At 39.8% G+C, this 18,326-nt stretch overlaps 1 protein-coding gene across 3 annotated transcripts in view; it reads left to right on the top strand.

The window, feature by feature from the left end:
• katnip (katanin interacting protein) overlaps window positions 1-18,326 on the top strand; it is a 32,801-nt gene that overhangs the window by 12,773 nt on the left and 1,702 nt on the right. For all 3 annotated transcript variants that reach the window (XM_061967535.1, XM_061967536.1, XM_061967534.1), the window contains exons 11-26: window positions 77-183; window positions 362-458; window positions 534-740; window positions 2,823-2,960; window positions 3,758-4,604; window positions 4,699-5,457; window positions 5,518-5,726; window positions 6,942-7,017; window positions 7,120-7,297; window positions 10,240-10,405; window positions 10,483-10,652; window positions 10,732-10,796; window positions 10,888-10,998; window positions 12,322-12,461; window positions 12,524-12,625; window positions 12,706-12,866. In XM_061967535.1, the coding sequence (XP_061823519.1) occupies window positions 77-183; window positions 362-458; window positions 534-740; window positions 2,823-2,960; window positions 3,758-4,604; window positions 4,699-5,457; window positions 5,518-5,726; window positions 6,942-7,017; window positions 7,120-7,297; window positions 10,240-10,405; window positions 10,483-10,652; window positions 10,732-10,796; window positions 10,888-10,998; window positions 12,322-12,461; window positions 12,524-12,625; window positions 12,706-12,866 (3,533 nt within the window). The remainder of the gene's footprint in view (window positions 1-76; window positions 184-361; window positions 459-533; window positions 741-2,822; window positions 2,961-3,757; window positions 4,605-4,698; window positions 5,458-5,517; window positions 5,727-6,941; window positions 7,018-7,119; window positions 7,298-10,239; window positions 10,406-10,482; window positions 10,653-10,731; window positions 10,797-10,887; window positions 10,999-12,321; window positions 12,462-12,523; window positions 12,626-12,705; window positions 12,867-18,326) is intronic.

The following is an 18,326-nucleotide window of genomic DNA, read 5'->3' as shown; positions in this document are numbered from 1 at the left end:
CTCTACTAAACCTTGTCCCAAAATATTTTTTTGTGTGTGTGTGTCTGACTCTTCCATTCTGCTTCACTTGATCCAGGGCAGAGGGCAACAGATGATGAACGGCTTAGTGCATGGCAAAGGCAACGACCGAGAGGAGAGCAGTGTCACTCTGGCCATGCAGAGAATCACACTCATGGGCTCCAGGTTTGATGATAAAATATGACAAATAAAGACACAAAAAGCAGATTAGTATTTTCCTTCTTGTATTTGTTGTAATCCAATGTACTTTGTACTTTCTCTAACATGCAATAAAATACAAAGTGCTTTGGGGTGGTGATGGAGAGGTCAGAACAGAACAATTGTGTGTTATGTCGCCTTTCAGGGAGCAACACAAACTGCTGAAAGCCTTGGAGGAGCTAGAAGCTGCACCCTCCTTCAACATTCCTCAGGGTGGCAAAACAGACCACAGCAAAACGCCGGTGAGTATGACATCCTACGTTGACCTTCCTTAACTCTGCAGTATTTGAGATCGCTTTCTATTGTCGTCATGGCAGCCGAGGCGCTCCCAGGAGGTCACCCCTGCTCTGTACGTCACGATGGAGATCCTGTCCAACTGGGGCCATGAGCACCAGGTCGGCCTTACTGAGTTGCAGTTTTTTGGACCCGGGAACAGAAAACTGTACGTGTCGCCACATGACCTCGACATCAGGAACGCAGACTATCCTGGGAATCTGGCGGCACTTGTCAATGGCAAGGCGAAGGTCGGTTTGCACTAGCTAATACATTTGCATACACATTCTTTTATTGTAGAAATTCTCATTTAGATTTTTCTTTAATCCTGTATTAAAAATGTATTTTAAACGGCCTTCAGTCTCACCATCTGCTGTATAGTCGAATACCAACCACTACAAAAACATGAGGAAGCTACCGCAATTGGTTTTTTGTCCTGTCCAGCTATTCAGGCAAATCATATTGTTGATGTAGATGCCCATATCGGCTGTACAAATTTACTTTACAAAAGAGAAGTGTGGGATACTTCTCCTGCTGCCTTATTTGTATTTGACTTTATTAAATGGATTTATATTATTATTTGGTGCAGAGGGGATAGAAAGAGAGAAAAAAGGAAGACATAGAGACAACAACAACAGCAAATATGATGTGTACAAATATGATGGTAAAAGTGAGAGCAAAGAAGCAGTTAGTGAAATAAATAATACAGAAACGACTGCTATTTTGAACGTGACTGCTAGTGTGTGAAGGATTCTCTGTCTAACTGTGTTGGCCTTGCGATAAGGTGGCGTCACTACATTATTACATCAGCAATGAAAGTACCGTAGGTATCGGTACATTAAAGACTTAAATATTCATTGCTATCTTTCTTTAGGAACGTTTCTGTTACCAAAACTCCCCAGATTCTCCTTTCCAAACTAATTGTAACTAATAATACATAAAAATATATTTAGTTCAAAATAATTTACTAAAATATTAAATTTTGCATCACTAGCCTGAGACGACTGCCATAGATTAAAGAGAAAAATGCTATTAGCTGTTGTTTCAAAGCAAAGATAATACCTGAGATTAATAAATTACCTATTCAGTCGTCTTCGATACATCGTGGATTATTAAAATATTAAGCATATTCTACAGCATTTTTGGCTTATTTTTGGCCATTTTCAAGCATAAACGTGGCTTAATGAGCTGAAAATATCAATACGACATTAAAATTGGCCTCTCGAGGAGTCCAAACCAATCAGATCGCATTGTTCAGTATCGTGGCCACTGATTGGCTCATCCACAGGCAGCGTTATATTAGATTCAAAGAGTGTAAAAGAACTAAAGGGTGTTATTTCATGTCTAGAGGGCTCTCATAATGTTAAAAACAATTATTAGAACGGTTAGGGTTTTTTTATGCCATAGCTATGAAAATATTAGCTTAATAATGATTCCAACTTAGCAGAAATTTGTTTATCGTAGTAATGTTTGGAACCAAACATTTATTTTCCAATTTATTAGGTATATCTTTGGATATTTTATATGTACTTTTATTTTTTACATAATATACTGTAAGATTGTTATAGTTTCTATATGACTGTATATTGTTTTAATTTCTTTTGGATCTCATGAAGAAAAGCAGCAGTTGGGAATCAAAATAATTAAACAGAAAAATGTAGCCTTAACTGACGTAACCATGCTTCGCTTTGACCGTATTTACCTGGATATTATTATTATATATATATATATATATATATATATATATATATATATATATATATATATATATATATATATATATATTTATATATATTGTGTATGTGTATATATATATATATATATATATATGTATATATATATATATATATATATATATATATATATATATATATATATATATATTTATATATATTGTGTATGTGTATGTATATATATATATATATATATATATATATTTGTTAAATAGTCTCAAAATTTAAAAAAAAAAAAAAAAAAAAATTGTCTCAAAATGTTGGGCTTGTCTTATATTTGGGGGTTTATACAAACTTTGCTCTCCAAAAATGTTTATAAAGACATTATTTCAAAAATGGGTCGTCTTATATTAGGTAAATATGGTCATTTAACACTATTACATAATATGGGTGTAGTTTCTTGTGCAGCTGTGCTGCGTATAATGAGTGTTGGACATTTTGATGCCTTATTTAGCTACAGGAGAAATGCACTAGATAATACTGTACATGTAATCCATCGTATTTGCAAAAACTACATGCACTTCTACATGATTATTTGCTTGCGCAGAGAGAATATGGCATTGACTGATTTAGTTTTGGTCTGCTCTTGTGGGTTTACAGACGACCAAGGAGCGCCACATGTGGACGTGTCCCTTTCACCCCCCAGTCCAGCTCTACTTCATCGTCCGCAACATGGAGCGCGCTGCAGATTTTGGAATATCTCGCATCAAAATCTGGAACTACAACAGAAGCCTCAATGTTAGTAGCGTTGCCTTTCCTGTCACCTCATATCAGATTTAATTTTTGGCTTCAGTGTATTGTTTTTGTTTTTTTGCTAATGCGGGGTGACCCTTTGTGTGGTTACATCAGGGGTGCAGTTCTCTTTAAGCAGTGGCTGGCTCGGCTGCCACTCAGTCTGTCCAAATGTGGGGCAGTGAGAGATTATCCCGGAAGATTAGTGTAAGAGGAAGCGCGGGCTTGTCTTTCATCCTCATCGCTGTTCATTAAGTGCTACTACTGCTCGATAGGTTTTGCTTTTGTTACTTTAATCGTAACAATTTCCTTAAAGTCTGGCAGATTCTTGGTGATTGCTTGACCCCAGTAGGTAAGGCGATGCAAGTTTGAAGATTCTAGGCTGATCCAGGTTTGAGTTGGTCCTTTGCCACTAGGATCAGGCGGACTTAAGTTGTGTCTCAGTTATGTCTTGTTATCCACCAGGGCTACTTTGTGCTAGCTAGCTTCATTCAGTGCTTTTTTGGACAAATTATTCAATGTGTATGACATGAGATGGACACTTGGTTATTATAACACATGATACGGGTGTTGTTCTGTGCTAGCTAGCTGGTGGTTATCATTTAAAATCATTCATGTATGTTTTTAGTTTTAAAGTGGAATTAATAATGTGTTTACCCTGCTATTGCTGTGATAATACTGAAAAGTGAAATGCTCTGTGATGTAATTTTAGCTACGACCTGTCTTTGTGCACCATAAAAAGTGTTCTATAAATAGAATGAGTTAGTTACTCAAAGTGTTTTTCCCTCTCTTTTTCCTTTCAGGAACTCGACATTGGTGCATGCCATATAAAGCTGTACCTCAACAGCACGCTGGTATTTGAGGGAGAGCTGGAGAGGGGCTGCGGCAATCAGGTGTTTGACTACAGCACTCTAATTGAGCTCCAGGATCTCCAGGCTTCAGACTCCTTCTTTTCCAGCCCGTCGTCTTCAGGATACAATCTGCGCGGGGCCAGCCCCCAGCGGTATGATGATGATAGGAAAGCCAGGGAGGGCAGCATCTGCAGCAGCAGCAGCACACACCAGCACCACAGTTCAGTCCTGCCACCATCAGAAGCATCAAGCCAAGCTATGATGGACACACAATCGGGTCCGCACACGCCTCTCCCACCCATCTCTGGGCGGCGCTCCTCCGCACATAGGAACTCTTTTGACCTGTCCACCTCAGAGGAGCGTCCACCTTACAGACTGCAGGACTATTCAGCACCCATGGCGCAGACCGTCACCATGCAGCCATCCTCCTCGCGAATGACCCCCCAGTGGCTACAGCCCCTGAAGAGAGCCAATCCCGAGGGCTGCGAGGCCAGCAGGGAGAAGCCACGCTGGCTGGTGCCTCAGCAACCCGCAGAGTCCAAATCTCCATCTCCATCGGCTTCGTCTTCCTCGTTACTCCCGGATTTGGCATGTAACCCAGGGCGGGTGTGTAGGGGAGGGGAAAGGCCAGCGAACGGAGCGCAGTGGAAGGGGGATTCTTTGAACAAGAGCTGTGACCTGATGGAGGAGTTCGGGGAAACAAAGCAGGAGCGACCCATCAGTGGGAGAAGGAGCTCTTTGCGAAACATCCGACAGATGGAGGAGCAACCCCTAAAGTCTGCTTCTATGTCAAACACAGGTGCATTTGCTCTTTGTTACAGTTGTGTATGAACTAGCTGGACACATATTTGCTCATCATGAAAATATGAATTCCTATTGTTTGTTTTCTGCAGAGCCAGCGATCAGCACCAGTAGGAGGCAGCGTACCCCGAGACCCCTTCTGCACAGCCATCAAGATGATCTCATGGAGTCCTGGGACTCCCTAACAAAGTTCAACCAGTGCCAACGTGGTCGCATCTCCAACATGGGCTTTGATGGCGACATCTTTGATGACTTCCAGCAGCAACACAGCCGCGGCCCCACTGCAGCCCCCGTCACCCCCTCAGCCACCTCCCTAAGTCCACCATCCTCCTCTTTTGCCACCAAAGAGCTCCCATGTGAGGGCCCTGACATGGATTCCTTCATGGAGGCAGAGGATGAGTTTGAAATCCCGGTGCTTCCCAAAGGCCAACGATTGGTCATTAACATTTTGTCCACCTGGGGGGACCGCCATTATGTCGGCCTCAACGGCCTGGAGGTTTTCAGTTCTAGTGGAGAGCCCCTCCAAAATGCGCACATCACCGCCAACCCCCCAGACATCAACATACTCCCAGCATACGGAAAGGACCCTCGCGTGGTCACCAACTTGATCGACGGCGTTAATCGCACGCAGGACGACATGCACCTCTGGCTCGCCCCGTTCACGCCTGGACGTAGCCACACTATATTCCTGGACTTTGGACACCCCTACCAGGTTGCCATGATCCGTGTGTGGAACTACAACAAGTCCCGCATCCACTCTTTCCGTGGGGTGAAGGAGGTGGAGATGCTGCTGGATGGGCGGTGCATCTTCAGGGGCGAGATCGCCAAAGCTTCTGGGACGCTCTGTGGAGGTATGGGAGAAAACTCTTCCATTTTACTTGTTTTTATTACAACATTTTCTTTAAATGCAGGTTTGGATCAGTTCGGAGACACTATTTTATTTACTACCGATGATGAGATCCTAGAGGCGATGTCCCGGTTTGATGAAACCTTCCTCAGTGAAAATAAAGGTTTTGAGAATCCCGTGTATGAGGAGGAGCTGCAGAGGCCTCGCACTGCAGACGGAGAGGGGGAGGAAAGACCCTTTACACAGGCCGGCTTCAGGGAGGAGGACCTTGCTGTAAGCAAACAAGTGTTTTTGATTGTACGCACGCTGGCCACAACATTAGTTGTACATCTTGTGTGTTGCAAAGCCTACTTTTTAATCAAAACTAATTTTTAAAGTGCTGGGCGGGCTCATCTAGGTAGGGGCAGGTCAAAGGCGGCATCATGTCAATGAGAAAGGAAGACTGAGACAGACGTCTTCGTCAAATTTGCATAATTGGTTATGATGCATTTTCTTTTGCCGCTTTTTGTTGTCTTTTTCTTACAATCGAGACAGAGCCCCATGGAAGTGATTTTAAATAGGGGAGAGGAACACAGCAGCACTCACTGCTGCTGAGTGTCCAAAAATCTCTTCACTAGATTTGTCACCTCTTTTTTTGGAAAGAGTAGAATAGAGGGCTCTGATTTCTCGCTAAATATAACTTAAAAGTCACTAAGTTGGCAACACGAGGGGTGTTCCAATACAACTTTTTCACATTCGATACCATACCGATGTTGGAGCTTTGAGTATCAGGCAAAACCAATATTAACCCTATACGATATCTGCACAAATAAAAATACTTACTTGTAGTGTTTTGTAATTTGGAATGTTAGAAAAGACTTGATTTAGTGAAATTACTCAGAGAACAATCGTAGTCTGGTTGCCCGATAAAGACAATATAAATGTTATTGATTTTGCCGACGATAGAGCTTTTATTACTATCGTTATATTGTGATAATGCATATTGATGACTCATTCTAGCTGTCCGGCAAATATGGCAGCGACAAGCGAACAAACGTGCAAGATAAAGCTCTTGAACAAAGGTGTACGGATTCATACAAATACTGACAGTAAGAATACCAGTACTATAGTATCAGGTCGATACCACAGTGGTTAGATTTTTACCTTTAAAAAATATTTTCTTGTTTCTGTTATTGTTTACAAACACAGGAAATAAGTCCCTGGATACAGGAGGGCTAGACAAGGAATGGTTTAAATCAGAGCCAATACTATAACATCATTGAAATATAAACATTTTATTGTTACACCGCTATCCTTTTTTTTTTATCTGATCATAATTGTGATACACAATGTAATCATCCAATTATCTTGAACATTTGAAGTATCAACATTGATATGGCCAATACTGCCCCTGTAACTACTTGCTATTGGATAGATACCCAAATTTGTAGAATTTCCCAAAACTAATGTTAACTATCCAAACAAAATAATTATTGTGGTGTATTACAGCTTAATCTTCACCTCAATGCCACTGTGAGCCCGTTGGTGAACATGGAGCAGATCCCTGGGATGTACACTGGAAAGTGTGAGCACAAAGATTTCTGTTTACATCACAACCACTTCATTTTACTGTTATGCAATCATTGAAATCATTCTCTCTCTCTCTCTCCATGCTCAACTCCACCAGGCCTTCGACTGGAGCTCATGTCAACATGGGGTGACTCTCATTGCGTGGGTTTAACAGGACTGGAGGTGGTGGGGAAGGATGGAGAGGGTTTACCTTTGGACCTCAGCATCATGGCCGCTTCACCCAGGGACCTCAATGACTTACCCAAATATGATCATGACTTGCGCACCCTTGATAAGTATGTCTGACATGTTTCAAATTTTCAAATTGCTCTAATAATTTATTCCAGTTTGTTGCAGTTGTTCCACCTAATAAAATAAGCACCACACTCCAAATGTTCTCTCTTGAACAAAAAACTATGTGGCTATGATTACTATAACTATGGGTATGTAAAGGTTTAAAGCGGAACTGCACCGTTTTTTTTTAATTTTGCCTATCATTCACAACCCTTATGTAAGACAATAACAGGTTTTTATGGGCGGAGAGGGGGTTACGCATTCTATCTTGTAAATAAACATTTGCAAAAATCAGCTAACAATGGAGCCAATGAGAATCACTGTATTCCGCCTCCAAAGTGCTCTAAAAAACCTCCAACGTTTTATATACATGCTTTAAGCATAAATGTAATGTAGTAACAGGCAGATTTATATAACATGTATATACATATAATTTATACATACGGTATTTGAGTAATTTTAAGCATACAGCGGCGCATTAATTTCACAGACTCATCACAAGGTTTGTTTTTCCCTTCAACAACAACTACTACTACTAATCATGACAGACTTCCTGAGAGACAACAAAGATGACTTTGGGACAAATAATGAACCAGAACCTTATATTTTTGAGCCTGAATATAAGGAGAATGAGCTACAGGTTTTAGAAGCTGTGTGCTAAACAGATCCAGCTTTTGTGAAACACTAAGCATCATATAGTAGTATTCCGAAGTGCTGAACAAGAAATGCAAAAAACAAACATAATAAAACCTCACTTACTGTACAATATCTGCTCACACTGGAATGCCGACTGATGGGATGTTTATATCTTCCCGTTTTTAGACGAAGAAATAATTGTAATTCCGTTTTTTCCTGTCTTTCTCGCCATCTCCGTGTCTAAATTGAATGTCAAAATTTACCAACTTCCCATTTTATGGCTATAATCTTCTGCTATCCGGGTGAGAATAATAATTTATAATCTACAATTAACTTTCACCCGTTTAGAGGCCATGCAGCTGCTCACCAGCTCAGTATGTCAATTGCTTGGGTTTACATGACATCACGTCCGGCTCATTAAATATGCGTGGTGGTCAAGCGAGTGTCTGTTCTCAATGGGTACTAGGCGCCATTTAGCCTTTCTCAAAGAAAAATGCCCTATCCTTGCGTTGTTTTCGGCTGTACGATCCGTTCAAATTGCGAAAAGAATAAACATTTCTTCAGAGTCCCTCGAGAGGTAATCATAAAGGGCGGAAGAGTGCGAGATTTTAAAATGCCGACGAGAAAAGTGTCACGCACTATAGTCCAAGGGAGCAGAGTTGTAGAACGCACAAGGTTAGTGATCACTTCATTTATTTGTATTTACATTTTTAACAAACAGATACTTGTATCAGATACAGTACTTTGTCAGGAAAGGTTAATAATAATAATAATAACTGGGATTTATATAGCGCTTTTCTAAGTACCCAAAGTCGCTTTACATGTAGAACCCATCAAACATTCACACCTGGTGGTGGTAAGCTACTTTCATAGCCACAGCTGCCCTGGGGTAGACTGACGGAAGCGTGGCTGCAATTTTGCGCCAACGGCCCCTCCGACCACCACCTATCATTCATCATTCAATTCACTGGTGTGAGTGGCACCGGGGGCAAAGGGTGAAGTGTCCCGCCCAAGGACACAACGGCAGCGATTTTTGGATGGTAAGAGGCGGGGAGCGAACCTGCAACCCTCAGGTTTCTGGCACGGTTGCTCTACCCACTACGCCATGCCGCCCCCATGCCGACGTTCTACGTCTTTATGTTGTACACACATGTATCAGAGTACATATGACAACATGACAAAAATAAAATATGGTGATGATTCAGTAATTGTTAGTTTGTTAAATGGATATGCAGTCACGGGTGTCAGCTGTCGGGTGCTAGTCATCAGATGTAGTTTGTTTACATGGACGCGTGCTCCCAAGACGCAAAGTAAAATCATGAAATGCAACCTTAACCGAGCAAAAACAAGGCATATTTATCCGAGAGAGTCTTGATACCAATTTACTTGACCCAGCCAAACACAAAGAAGTTGTAGACATCCATGTTTTTCCAGGTTTTCATCTGTTTTGTTGTGTAGAATGACGTTTTAAGCACAAGATAGTTCGATATGTCTGGGAACTCCACCATTGGATAATCCTTAATATCACTCAACAAATCTTTTTTTCATAAAGTATAATGATCTATTCCATTGCTTAGTTAGATTTTTTGCACGTATCTGCTTTTTGGAGGAAGATCTAGATCTAGGCCCCTTGCTTACTCAGATAGTTTGTGCGCTGCTTGTTGCATAACAGCCATCTGAGCTTGGTTGACCACTACTGTTTCACGTCCAGGAAGAAGTCACGTGGCATAATACAAGCAATAGTGTAGCTGCATAAGTTAATTACTTCTCTGTGATCACTAAAAATAGTTAGTCTGCATGAGCGCTTGTAATAATAATATCGCTAATACTTGGTTAATATTCGGGTCACAAGATGTAAATGGAGTATTGTTGGCGTTTTTTGGATGTTTTTTAGAAAGCTTTGTGGGAATAGTGTACTGCCATTAGCTGCACTGTTAACCACCTCGTACTTGCCGTAATTTACAAATGAAAATGCATAAATATATTTTGAACAAGTGTTCTTGTCTTACACAGGTATTGGGAACGATAGGTAATATTCCCAAAAAATTCAGTTCCCCTTTAAATTCATTGTTGAATTGAAACAAAAAAAGACTTGTTGGCTTATACTCGGGGTCCTGAGAGTTACACAAGCAAATCAACAAGTGGTGCCAAACAAAGGTCTTAGAAAATATTTTTTCTCAAACAGGTCTTGAAAAACAAGAATGGTCTTTTATTCATTTTTGTCATGTATCCGAGTCAATACGTTATTAAGCTTGGTACTTTTTTACTTGGAATTTTTTTTTTTTAAGTTGTCTTTGTGACTTTCCAGGATCATAGACGGCCACAACATCACCATGGACGACCATCACATGTGGCTGATTCCATTCTCCTATGGAGAGGCCCACACTCTGACCATCAGCTTCCCACACACTCAGACCATCGCCGGACTGCGCATTTGGAACTACAACAAGTCCCCTGAGGATTCATATAGAGGGGTGAGATAATAACGAGAAAGGTGTATACAAATGAATGTTGATCATTATACATTTTTACATTGAATATTTGTACGCAGGTGAAAGTGATCCATGTGATCATGGACGATGTGGTCATCTCCCCGGCGGAGGGCTTTCTGATCAGGAAAGGACCAGGCAACTGTCACTTTGACTTTGCTCAAGAGGTCCTCTTTGTGGACTTCATGCAGGCGCCCACCGACAACAAGAGTGCAGAAGAGTACCCTGACAAGTAAGAAGACACTATTTCGTACGTGTGTCATTAATTATTAAGAGTCACACATTTAACAATTCACTTGTGTCCACTTCAGACAAAGCGTTAAGAGAGCAGAACAGGCCAGCATGGATTATGAGGCTCCCATCATGCCTTGTGGATGTATCTTTCACCAAACACCACTCATACAAAACGACTGTGTTTATCAATAACTTCAAATTTATTATTCCTTAATTATTTTTCTACCTACCAGTCATCTTTCAGCTGCAGCTCTTAACCACCTGGGGGGACCCTTACTACATCGGCCTGAATGGTGTCGAGTTCTACAACCAGAACAACGAGAAGATCAACCTCAGTGACAACAGTATCTTTTTTGCAGATCGCTACTAGCAGTGGTTTTCAATAGTAATCAATCTTAAAAGGTCCGAACCAAATCTTGAAAAAAAATTTTTTTTAATTTGATTAGGTCTGATTATGATGTGTTATGCTGCAAAAATAAATGGGCCAAATTCACCAAAAATGGCCGACTACTTGTGCGTTTTACAGCTTATGTCGTGAATCTTGTTATGTATAAAATTGTTTCTATTGGGAGAATTGGTGGCTATTGCTTATGTGTTAAGGCCCTCAAAAGCCAATTTAGTTGCTGAAATTATAATAACAGTACAAAATATTAAATGATAAGAGAAAACAAAGCAATTCTTAGAGGATCCTTGCCCTAATTAATGCCTGTCTGCCAATCAAGCATTAATATCATTTAAGGCACACATATTGGTATGTATAGTTGTATTGCGTGACAGTAGATTAGCCAGTTTTTTTTATATCATAACTAACAGACTGGAATAGGGATGTAACGATAAACGGTATTAATGATAACCGCGGTTTTAAAAAAACAAACTCCCGACAGTTAGTGTTACTGTTTTAAATTAAAATCATCGAATCGATAACTACACTTTTTAATAAACTCACAGACTGTCGAGCGCCGGGTCGCTAGCTTAAACGCTAACATGAAAACAAGAAACAATGTTTTTCCCCCAATAAGAAATGAAATACCCCAATCTAAGCTTACAGTATGTAAACACATTACTGTCTGAGTAACTAAGCTATTCAGTTGTGCACAGAACAAAGTGATCGTTCTATACTCGGAGGAATTATATACGAGACGGATGCGGTGCGTTCAAGGACTGCTGAACAGAGTAGGACGCCATAATGCCCGCCAGAAAAAATAATAGATTTGATTTGTTAAGCACTTTTCATTTAAATAAATCGTAAATTACAAACCAATATTTCAAACAATTAAAGCTTTAGCCATTAAAACAAATAAAATGCTAAAACTAAAACACTATCAGTGAAGCGTTAGAAACACAAAACATGCAAAATGTGGGTTTTCTAACAGGTTTTTTTTTTTTTTTTTTTAAATAACTAGTTCAAAAGATTTCAGTGTGTGTATAAGTACTTTTGAGCACGTTCAAAAATATCGCGACAATATATAATATAACAATAACCATGATATGACATTTTCATGTCGTTACATCGCTAGACTGTAATCTATGCAGCATTTATAGGCAGTTGAATGGCTTCTTGTTCAAGCCTGCACCAAATAATCTGTTTAAATGCCCCTCCCCGGTGTTAAATGAATGATGTATTAATCATGTCATAACATTTATATCTGTTCCTCAACGTGTGCCAGACATCGCAGCTTTCCCAGATAGCGTTAATGTGCTGGACAACGTGAGTGGCGACGTGAGGACTCCAGATAAATTAATAGATGGTGTCAACAGCGCCAATGATGGCAGGCACACGTGGCTGGCCCCTGTGCTGCCTGGACTGGTAAGATGTACGAGAGAGGATTTTTGCCGTTTCTACTCTTTGAATCTTTTGTTTGCATCCAGGTGAACCGTGTGTACGTCATCTTTGATCACCCGGTGACTGTGTCCATGATTAAACTCTGGAACTACTCCAAAACCCCACAGAGGGGCGTTAAAGAGTTTGGAGTGAGCCTTTTTGCCATGTATTTGTTTTTTTACGGTAACAAAAACTTTCTATAAATTCCTTTTTATGTGTGTGTTTGCAGCTGCTTGTGGACGACCTACTTGTGTACAATGGTGTCTTGGACAGCGTTAACCACATGAGCCGCGGCATTCTGCCCACGTGCGACATGGTAGTGCCGTATCACACCATTCTCTTCACCGACAACGCTTACGTTGCACACCGCGAGAGGAACTCCGTCATCAGGTAAGCTAGCATCTGAGACCACATTATTCACATGATATTAACATGTTGTCTTTATATGGCAGCTTTATAAAGGGACTGAGGGACACTATTCATGTTACATTTGAACAAAAAAAAAAAACCTAACCTCCATCAAATAAACCACGTTTTTTGGAACCCATTTCGGAAACACTACCAGGGAGCCCCAGTAGGAGGCAGTACAACCTGCACTAGTTATTACAAAGTTAGCCGTGATACTCAGTAGTTTTTTTTTTAAAGGTGCCATATGTAGTAATGTGGCCATAAATGGTACTGCAATCACGGTCAAAATTCTGTAGTCCCCTCCCACTCTCCATGACTGAGGTTGCCAGATACGCAGCCGAATCCGAATCCTACTCCAAAGAACTTCAAATGGCAATCGACGAGTCCTACGCTGTAGGTTGCTCTTGTTTATGCTTCTTGCAAGATGGTTTACTAAGTAATTATGCCACATTTTACTGATGTCGGTTAGCCAAATGTATTTGTAAAGTAATGCAGCAATATTCTCGTCGGTAGTCGGGACACATTGTTGGCATTAATTACCCTGCTATAATGTCTAGTTTGACCGCACGGACCACCATCGAAACAATTATATATAATAATATATATTATATATCGCGTAGGCCTACTTTTATGCCAAGCCAAGGCCAAAAGTAAAATTACCGCCACATTTCGTTCAGCGTAACTCCATGTTGCATCCAACCTGACGCACTGCATTCTCTTCCATGTACGCACATCCCCATCTTTCAGTGCAGAGTGCGATTCTATGACCCAAAACATGTTACGCATAAATCCTATAGCCCATTACCATGTCAATACACTAAGTAGAACATTATTACATGTAATGCATTATATTGTGCCAAGCAAATACCACCCCATATGTGCGTGATGCACATACAGTACCAGAAACCGCAATTAACCGTGCTAATGTTGGAACACATTTCCTCAGCATATCCATATTGAGAACGAAATAGGCACAGACACTTCACATGTCCACGTAGGTTTTATTTGTCCAAAATATATGTTGCCCTGTCAGTTGGAATACACATCGACATACAGGCTAACGGGTATATATTTCCGCCATTAGCCTATATGTCGATGTGTCAGTGACCGGGCTAGCATGCTAAGCTACACTAGTGTGATGGTGCTTCGCTCCTAAGCATTCATTGCACGAACATACTAGCTTTGTTAGTATCATAGACTTTATTGGACAATATAGCTTACATACAAAATGTTCATTTCCATTTATTACAAGTAATAAGAAAACATAAATCAAGGAGGACACTAGCAGGTTTGGCGTCAGATGAAAAAATCTTCTCCGCCTTCAATCGTCTCCATCTTTCAAAGGCCGATACAAATCTTCGTTTTGTTCCTGGTTTTGTCATGAATAAGTTGAGAATTGTAACGACGCCTTTTAGATTTACTAAGGTCTGACATGTTTAGTAACTTTACCAGTGGCAGCAGCTCGACGAAGAGGGCGGTGCGTAACTGGCAACCCGGATGTGACACACTCACAGACTTTCTAATTGGTCAAACGGTAGATGGCGGGGCATCGAATTGAAAACAATAACAATATTTCGGGGCTGTAAATCTAATTTTGAAATGAGCATATCCGGCTGAACTACCTTTATCAGTTATAAAGGTATTCGAAAAGAACATGATTTATTAATACCTTGTGACACACTCACAGACTTTCTAATTGGTCAAACGGTAGATGGCGGGGCATCGAACTGAAAACAATAACAATATTTCGGGGCTGTAAATCTAATTTTGAAATGATCATATCCGGCTGAACTACCTTTATCAGTTATAAAGGTATTCAAAAAGAACATGATTTATTAATACCTTGTGACACACTCACAGACTTTCTAATTGGTCAAACGGTAGATGTCGGGGCATCGAATTGAAAACAATAACAATATTTCGGGGCTGTAAATCTAATTTTGAAATGAGCATATCCGGCTGAACTACCTTTATCAGTTATAAAGGTATTCGAAAAGAACATGATTTATTAATACCTTTTGACATATCAGGGTCATTTAATGATGACTTGACATGAAATTATTACATATGGCACCTTTAAATACTGTATAGGCATTAGGGGGAAAAAACAGTTTGCGGAAGTATTCTGATAATATTCGACAGCTATACTTTAAAAATTGAAATAACTTTTATCTATCCACATCTTTTTCGTCTTCGCTTTGACTCTGGGTGACATATTGGTCGTTACATTGCCGTAACTAAATAAACTTGTATTAAACGTGTATTGCTAATAGAAAGTGGTCGATTATTTTTTTTGTTATAATTTTCATTATCTAAATACTTTAAATGGGGCTTCACGGTGGCAGAGGGGTTAGTGCATCTGCCTCACAATACGAAGGTCCTGAGTAGTCTTGGGTTCAATCCCGAGCTCGGGATCTTTCTGTGTGGAGTTTGCATGTCCTCCCCGTGACTGCGTGGGTTCCCTCCGGGTACTCCGGCTTCCTCCCACCTCCAAAGACATGCACCTGGGGATAAGTTGATTGGCAACACTAAATTGGCCCTAGTGTGTGGATGTGAGTGTGAATGTTGTCTGTCTATCTGTGTTGGCCCTGCGATGAGGTGGCGACTTGTCCAGGGTGTACCCCGCCTTCCGCCCGATTGTAGCTGAGATAGGCTCCAGCGCCCCCCGCGACCCCAAAGGGAATAAGCGGTAGAAAATGGATGGATGGATGGATAAATACTTTAAATGCACATATGTTGTTATTTTTGTAGTATTTTTCATGACTTAAAGTCATTGTAATGTAGTAGCACGACAGGAAGTTGTTATGTTTGTGCAATGGTGTAGCAAATGCGGCACATTTACAAATGAATCGGGCATCTCAGTAAGTCGGGCTGTGATGGACACTGTTCTTTAACATAAGTTTTATAATTCTTACTGATACATCTCCTATAGATAATGTAATACAATATAGACTATATCAAATGGATAATATTTTGTTATAATTGCAGGTATCATTATTTGTGGGAAATAAAACAAATGCAGTGCTTAATAAATGTATTTGTAAAAACAAGAAAACTAATATTTTTGGAAGATTTTTTTTATTTTTATTAAATGTTAAAATGATTTACTATTTAATAACGAACAGTAGGGGTGTCAAAAAATTGTATTTTCGAATTATTCTCATTCTTATTTCTAACTAGTCTTAATTGATTAAAACGTATCAAAAATCAATTTAAAAAAAGTATATATATATATATACATATAATTTAATAATGCCATGTCCCGCCACTCAGGCAAATCATATTGTTGATGTAGATGCCCAAACCTGCTGTACAGATTTACTTTCTTGTTGCCTTATTTGTATTTGACTTTATTAGATGTTTGGGTAGCCTTTTTTTTTTAAACAAAACAATTTTTCTTTTAAGTAATATATTATTTTTTTCAGCGCTGTTTATCTGTTTTATGGAGAATTGTAGTAATTATAAAACTGGCACCCAAAGTCATTACAAAAAAGTATTGATTTAGAATCGAATATCGATTCTGAATCTAATCGAATCGTGTGGTGCAGAAAGATTCACAGCCCTAACCAACAGTAATACAGGTAAAAGCCAGTAAATTAGAATATTTTGAAAAACTTGATTTATTTCAGTAATTGCATTCAAAAGGTGTAACTTGTACATTATATTTATTCATTGCACACAGACTGATGCATTCAAATGTTTATTTCATTTAATTTTGATGATTTGAAGTGGCAACAAATGAAAATCCAAAATTCCGTGTGTCACAAAATTAGAATATTACTTAAGGCTAATACAAAAAAGGGATTTTTAGAAATGTTGGCCAACTGAAAAGTATGAAAATGAAAAATATGAGCATGTACAATACTCAATACTTGGTTGGAGCTCCTTTTGCCTCAATTACTGCGTTAATGCGGCGTGGCATGGAGTCGATGAGTTTCTGGCACTGCTCAGGTGTTATTAGAGCCCAGGTTGCTCTGATAGTGGCCTTCAACTCTTCTGCGTTTTTGGGTCTGGCATTCTGCATCTTCCTTTTCACAATACCCCACAGATTTTCTATGGGGCTAAGGTCAGGGGAGTTGGCGGGCCAATTTAGAACAGAAATACCATGGTCCGTAAACCAGGCACGGGTAGATTTTGCGCTGTGTGCAGGCGCCAAGTCCTGTTGGAACTTGAAATCTCCATCTCCATAGAGCAGGTCAGCAGCAGGAAGCATGAAGTGCTCTAAAACTTGCTGGTAGACGGCTGCGTTGACCCTGGATCTCAGGAAACAGAGTGGACCGACACCAGCAGATGACATGGCACCCCAAACCATCACCCAACCATGCAAATTTTGCATTTCCTTTGGAAATCGAGGTCCCAGAGTCTGGAGGAAGACAGGAGAGGCACAGGATCCACGTTGCCTGAAGTCTAGTGTAAAGTTTCCACCATCAGTGATGGTTTGGGGTGCCATGTCATCTGCTGGTGTCGGTCCACTCTGTTTCCTGAGATCCAGGGTCAACGCAGCCGTCTACCAGCAAGTTTTAGAGCACTTCATGCTTCCTGCTGCTGACCTGCTCTATGGAGATGGAGATTTCAAGTTCCAACAGGACTTGGCGCCTGCACACAGCGCAAAATCTACCCGTGCCTGGTTTACGGACCATGTTATTTCTGTTCTAAATTGGCCCGCCAACTGCCCTGACCTTAGCCCCATAGAAAATATGTGGGGTATTGTGAAAAGGAAGCTGCAGAATGCCAGACCCAAAAACGCAGAAGAGTTGAAGGCCACTATCAGAGCAACCTGGGCTCTCATAACACCTGAGCAGTGCCAGAAACTCATCGACTCCATGCCACGCCGCATTAACGCAGTAATTGAGGCAAAAGGAGCTCCAACCAAGTATTGAGTATTGTACATGCTCATATTTTTCATTTTCATACTTTTCAGTTGGCCAACATTTCTAAAAATCCCTTTTTTGTATTAGCCTTAAGTAATATTCTAATTTTGTGACACACGGAATTTTAGATTTTCATTTGTTGCCACTTCAAATCATCAAAATTAAATGAAATAAACATTTGAATGCATCAGTCTGTGTGCAATGAATAAATATAATGTACAAGTTACACCTTTTGAATGCAATTACTGAAATAAATCAAGTTTTTCAAAATATTCTAATTTACTGGCTTTTACCTGTAATTATGTTTATATTAAAAATATAATTTTGTTTAATTTTGCTGTATAAATCATTACAGGAATTTAAGTAGTAATTTTGGTAATTATCAATGCTACATTGGGTGGTGGTCTAAAATAGTTGTTAAAATTAGCAGTTTATTAATGCAGTTAATTTATTCATAAAACAAGAAAACATAGTTTCGGATGCATTTAAAAAAAAATTCAATTAAAAACTTTATACGTCTAAAAATATCTCATATACATCTAAAATATTAATACTTTTACAATTTAATAAC

The sequence above is a fragment of the Nerophis lumbriciformis genome, linkage group LG11, assembly GCF_033978685.3.
Source record: "Nerophis lumbriciformis linkage group LG11, RoL_Nlum_v2.1, whole genome shotgun sequence".
Taxonomy (NCBI): domain Eukaryota; kingdom Metazoa; phylum Chordata; class Actinopteri; order Syngnathiformes; family Syngnathidae; genus Nerophis; species Nerophis lumbriciformis.
Note: the sequence above shows the minus strand (reverse complement) of the source record. Positions and strands in the feature narration are given on the sequence as shown.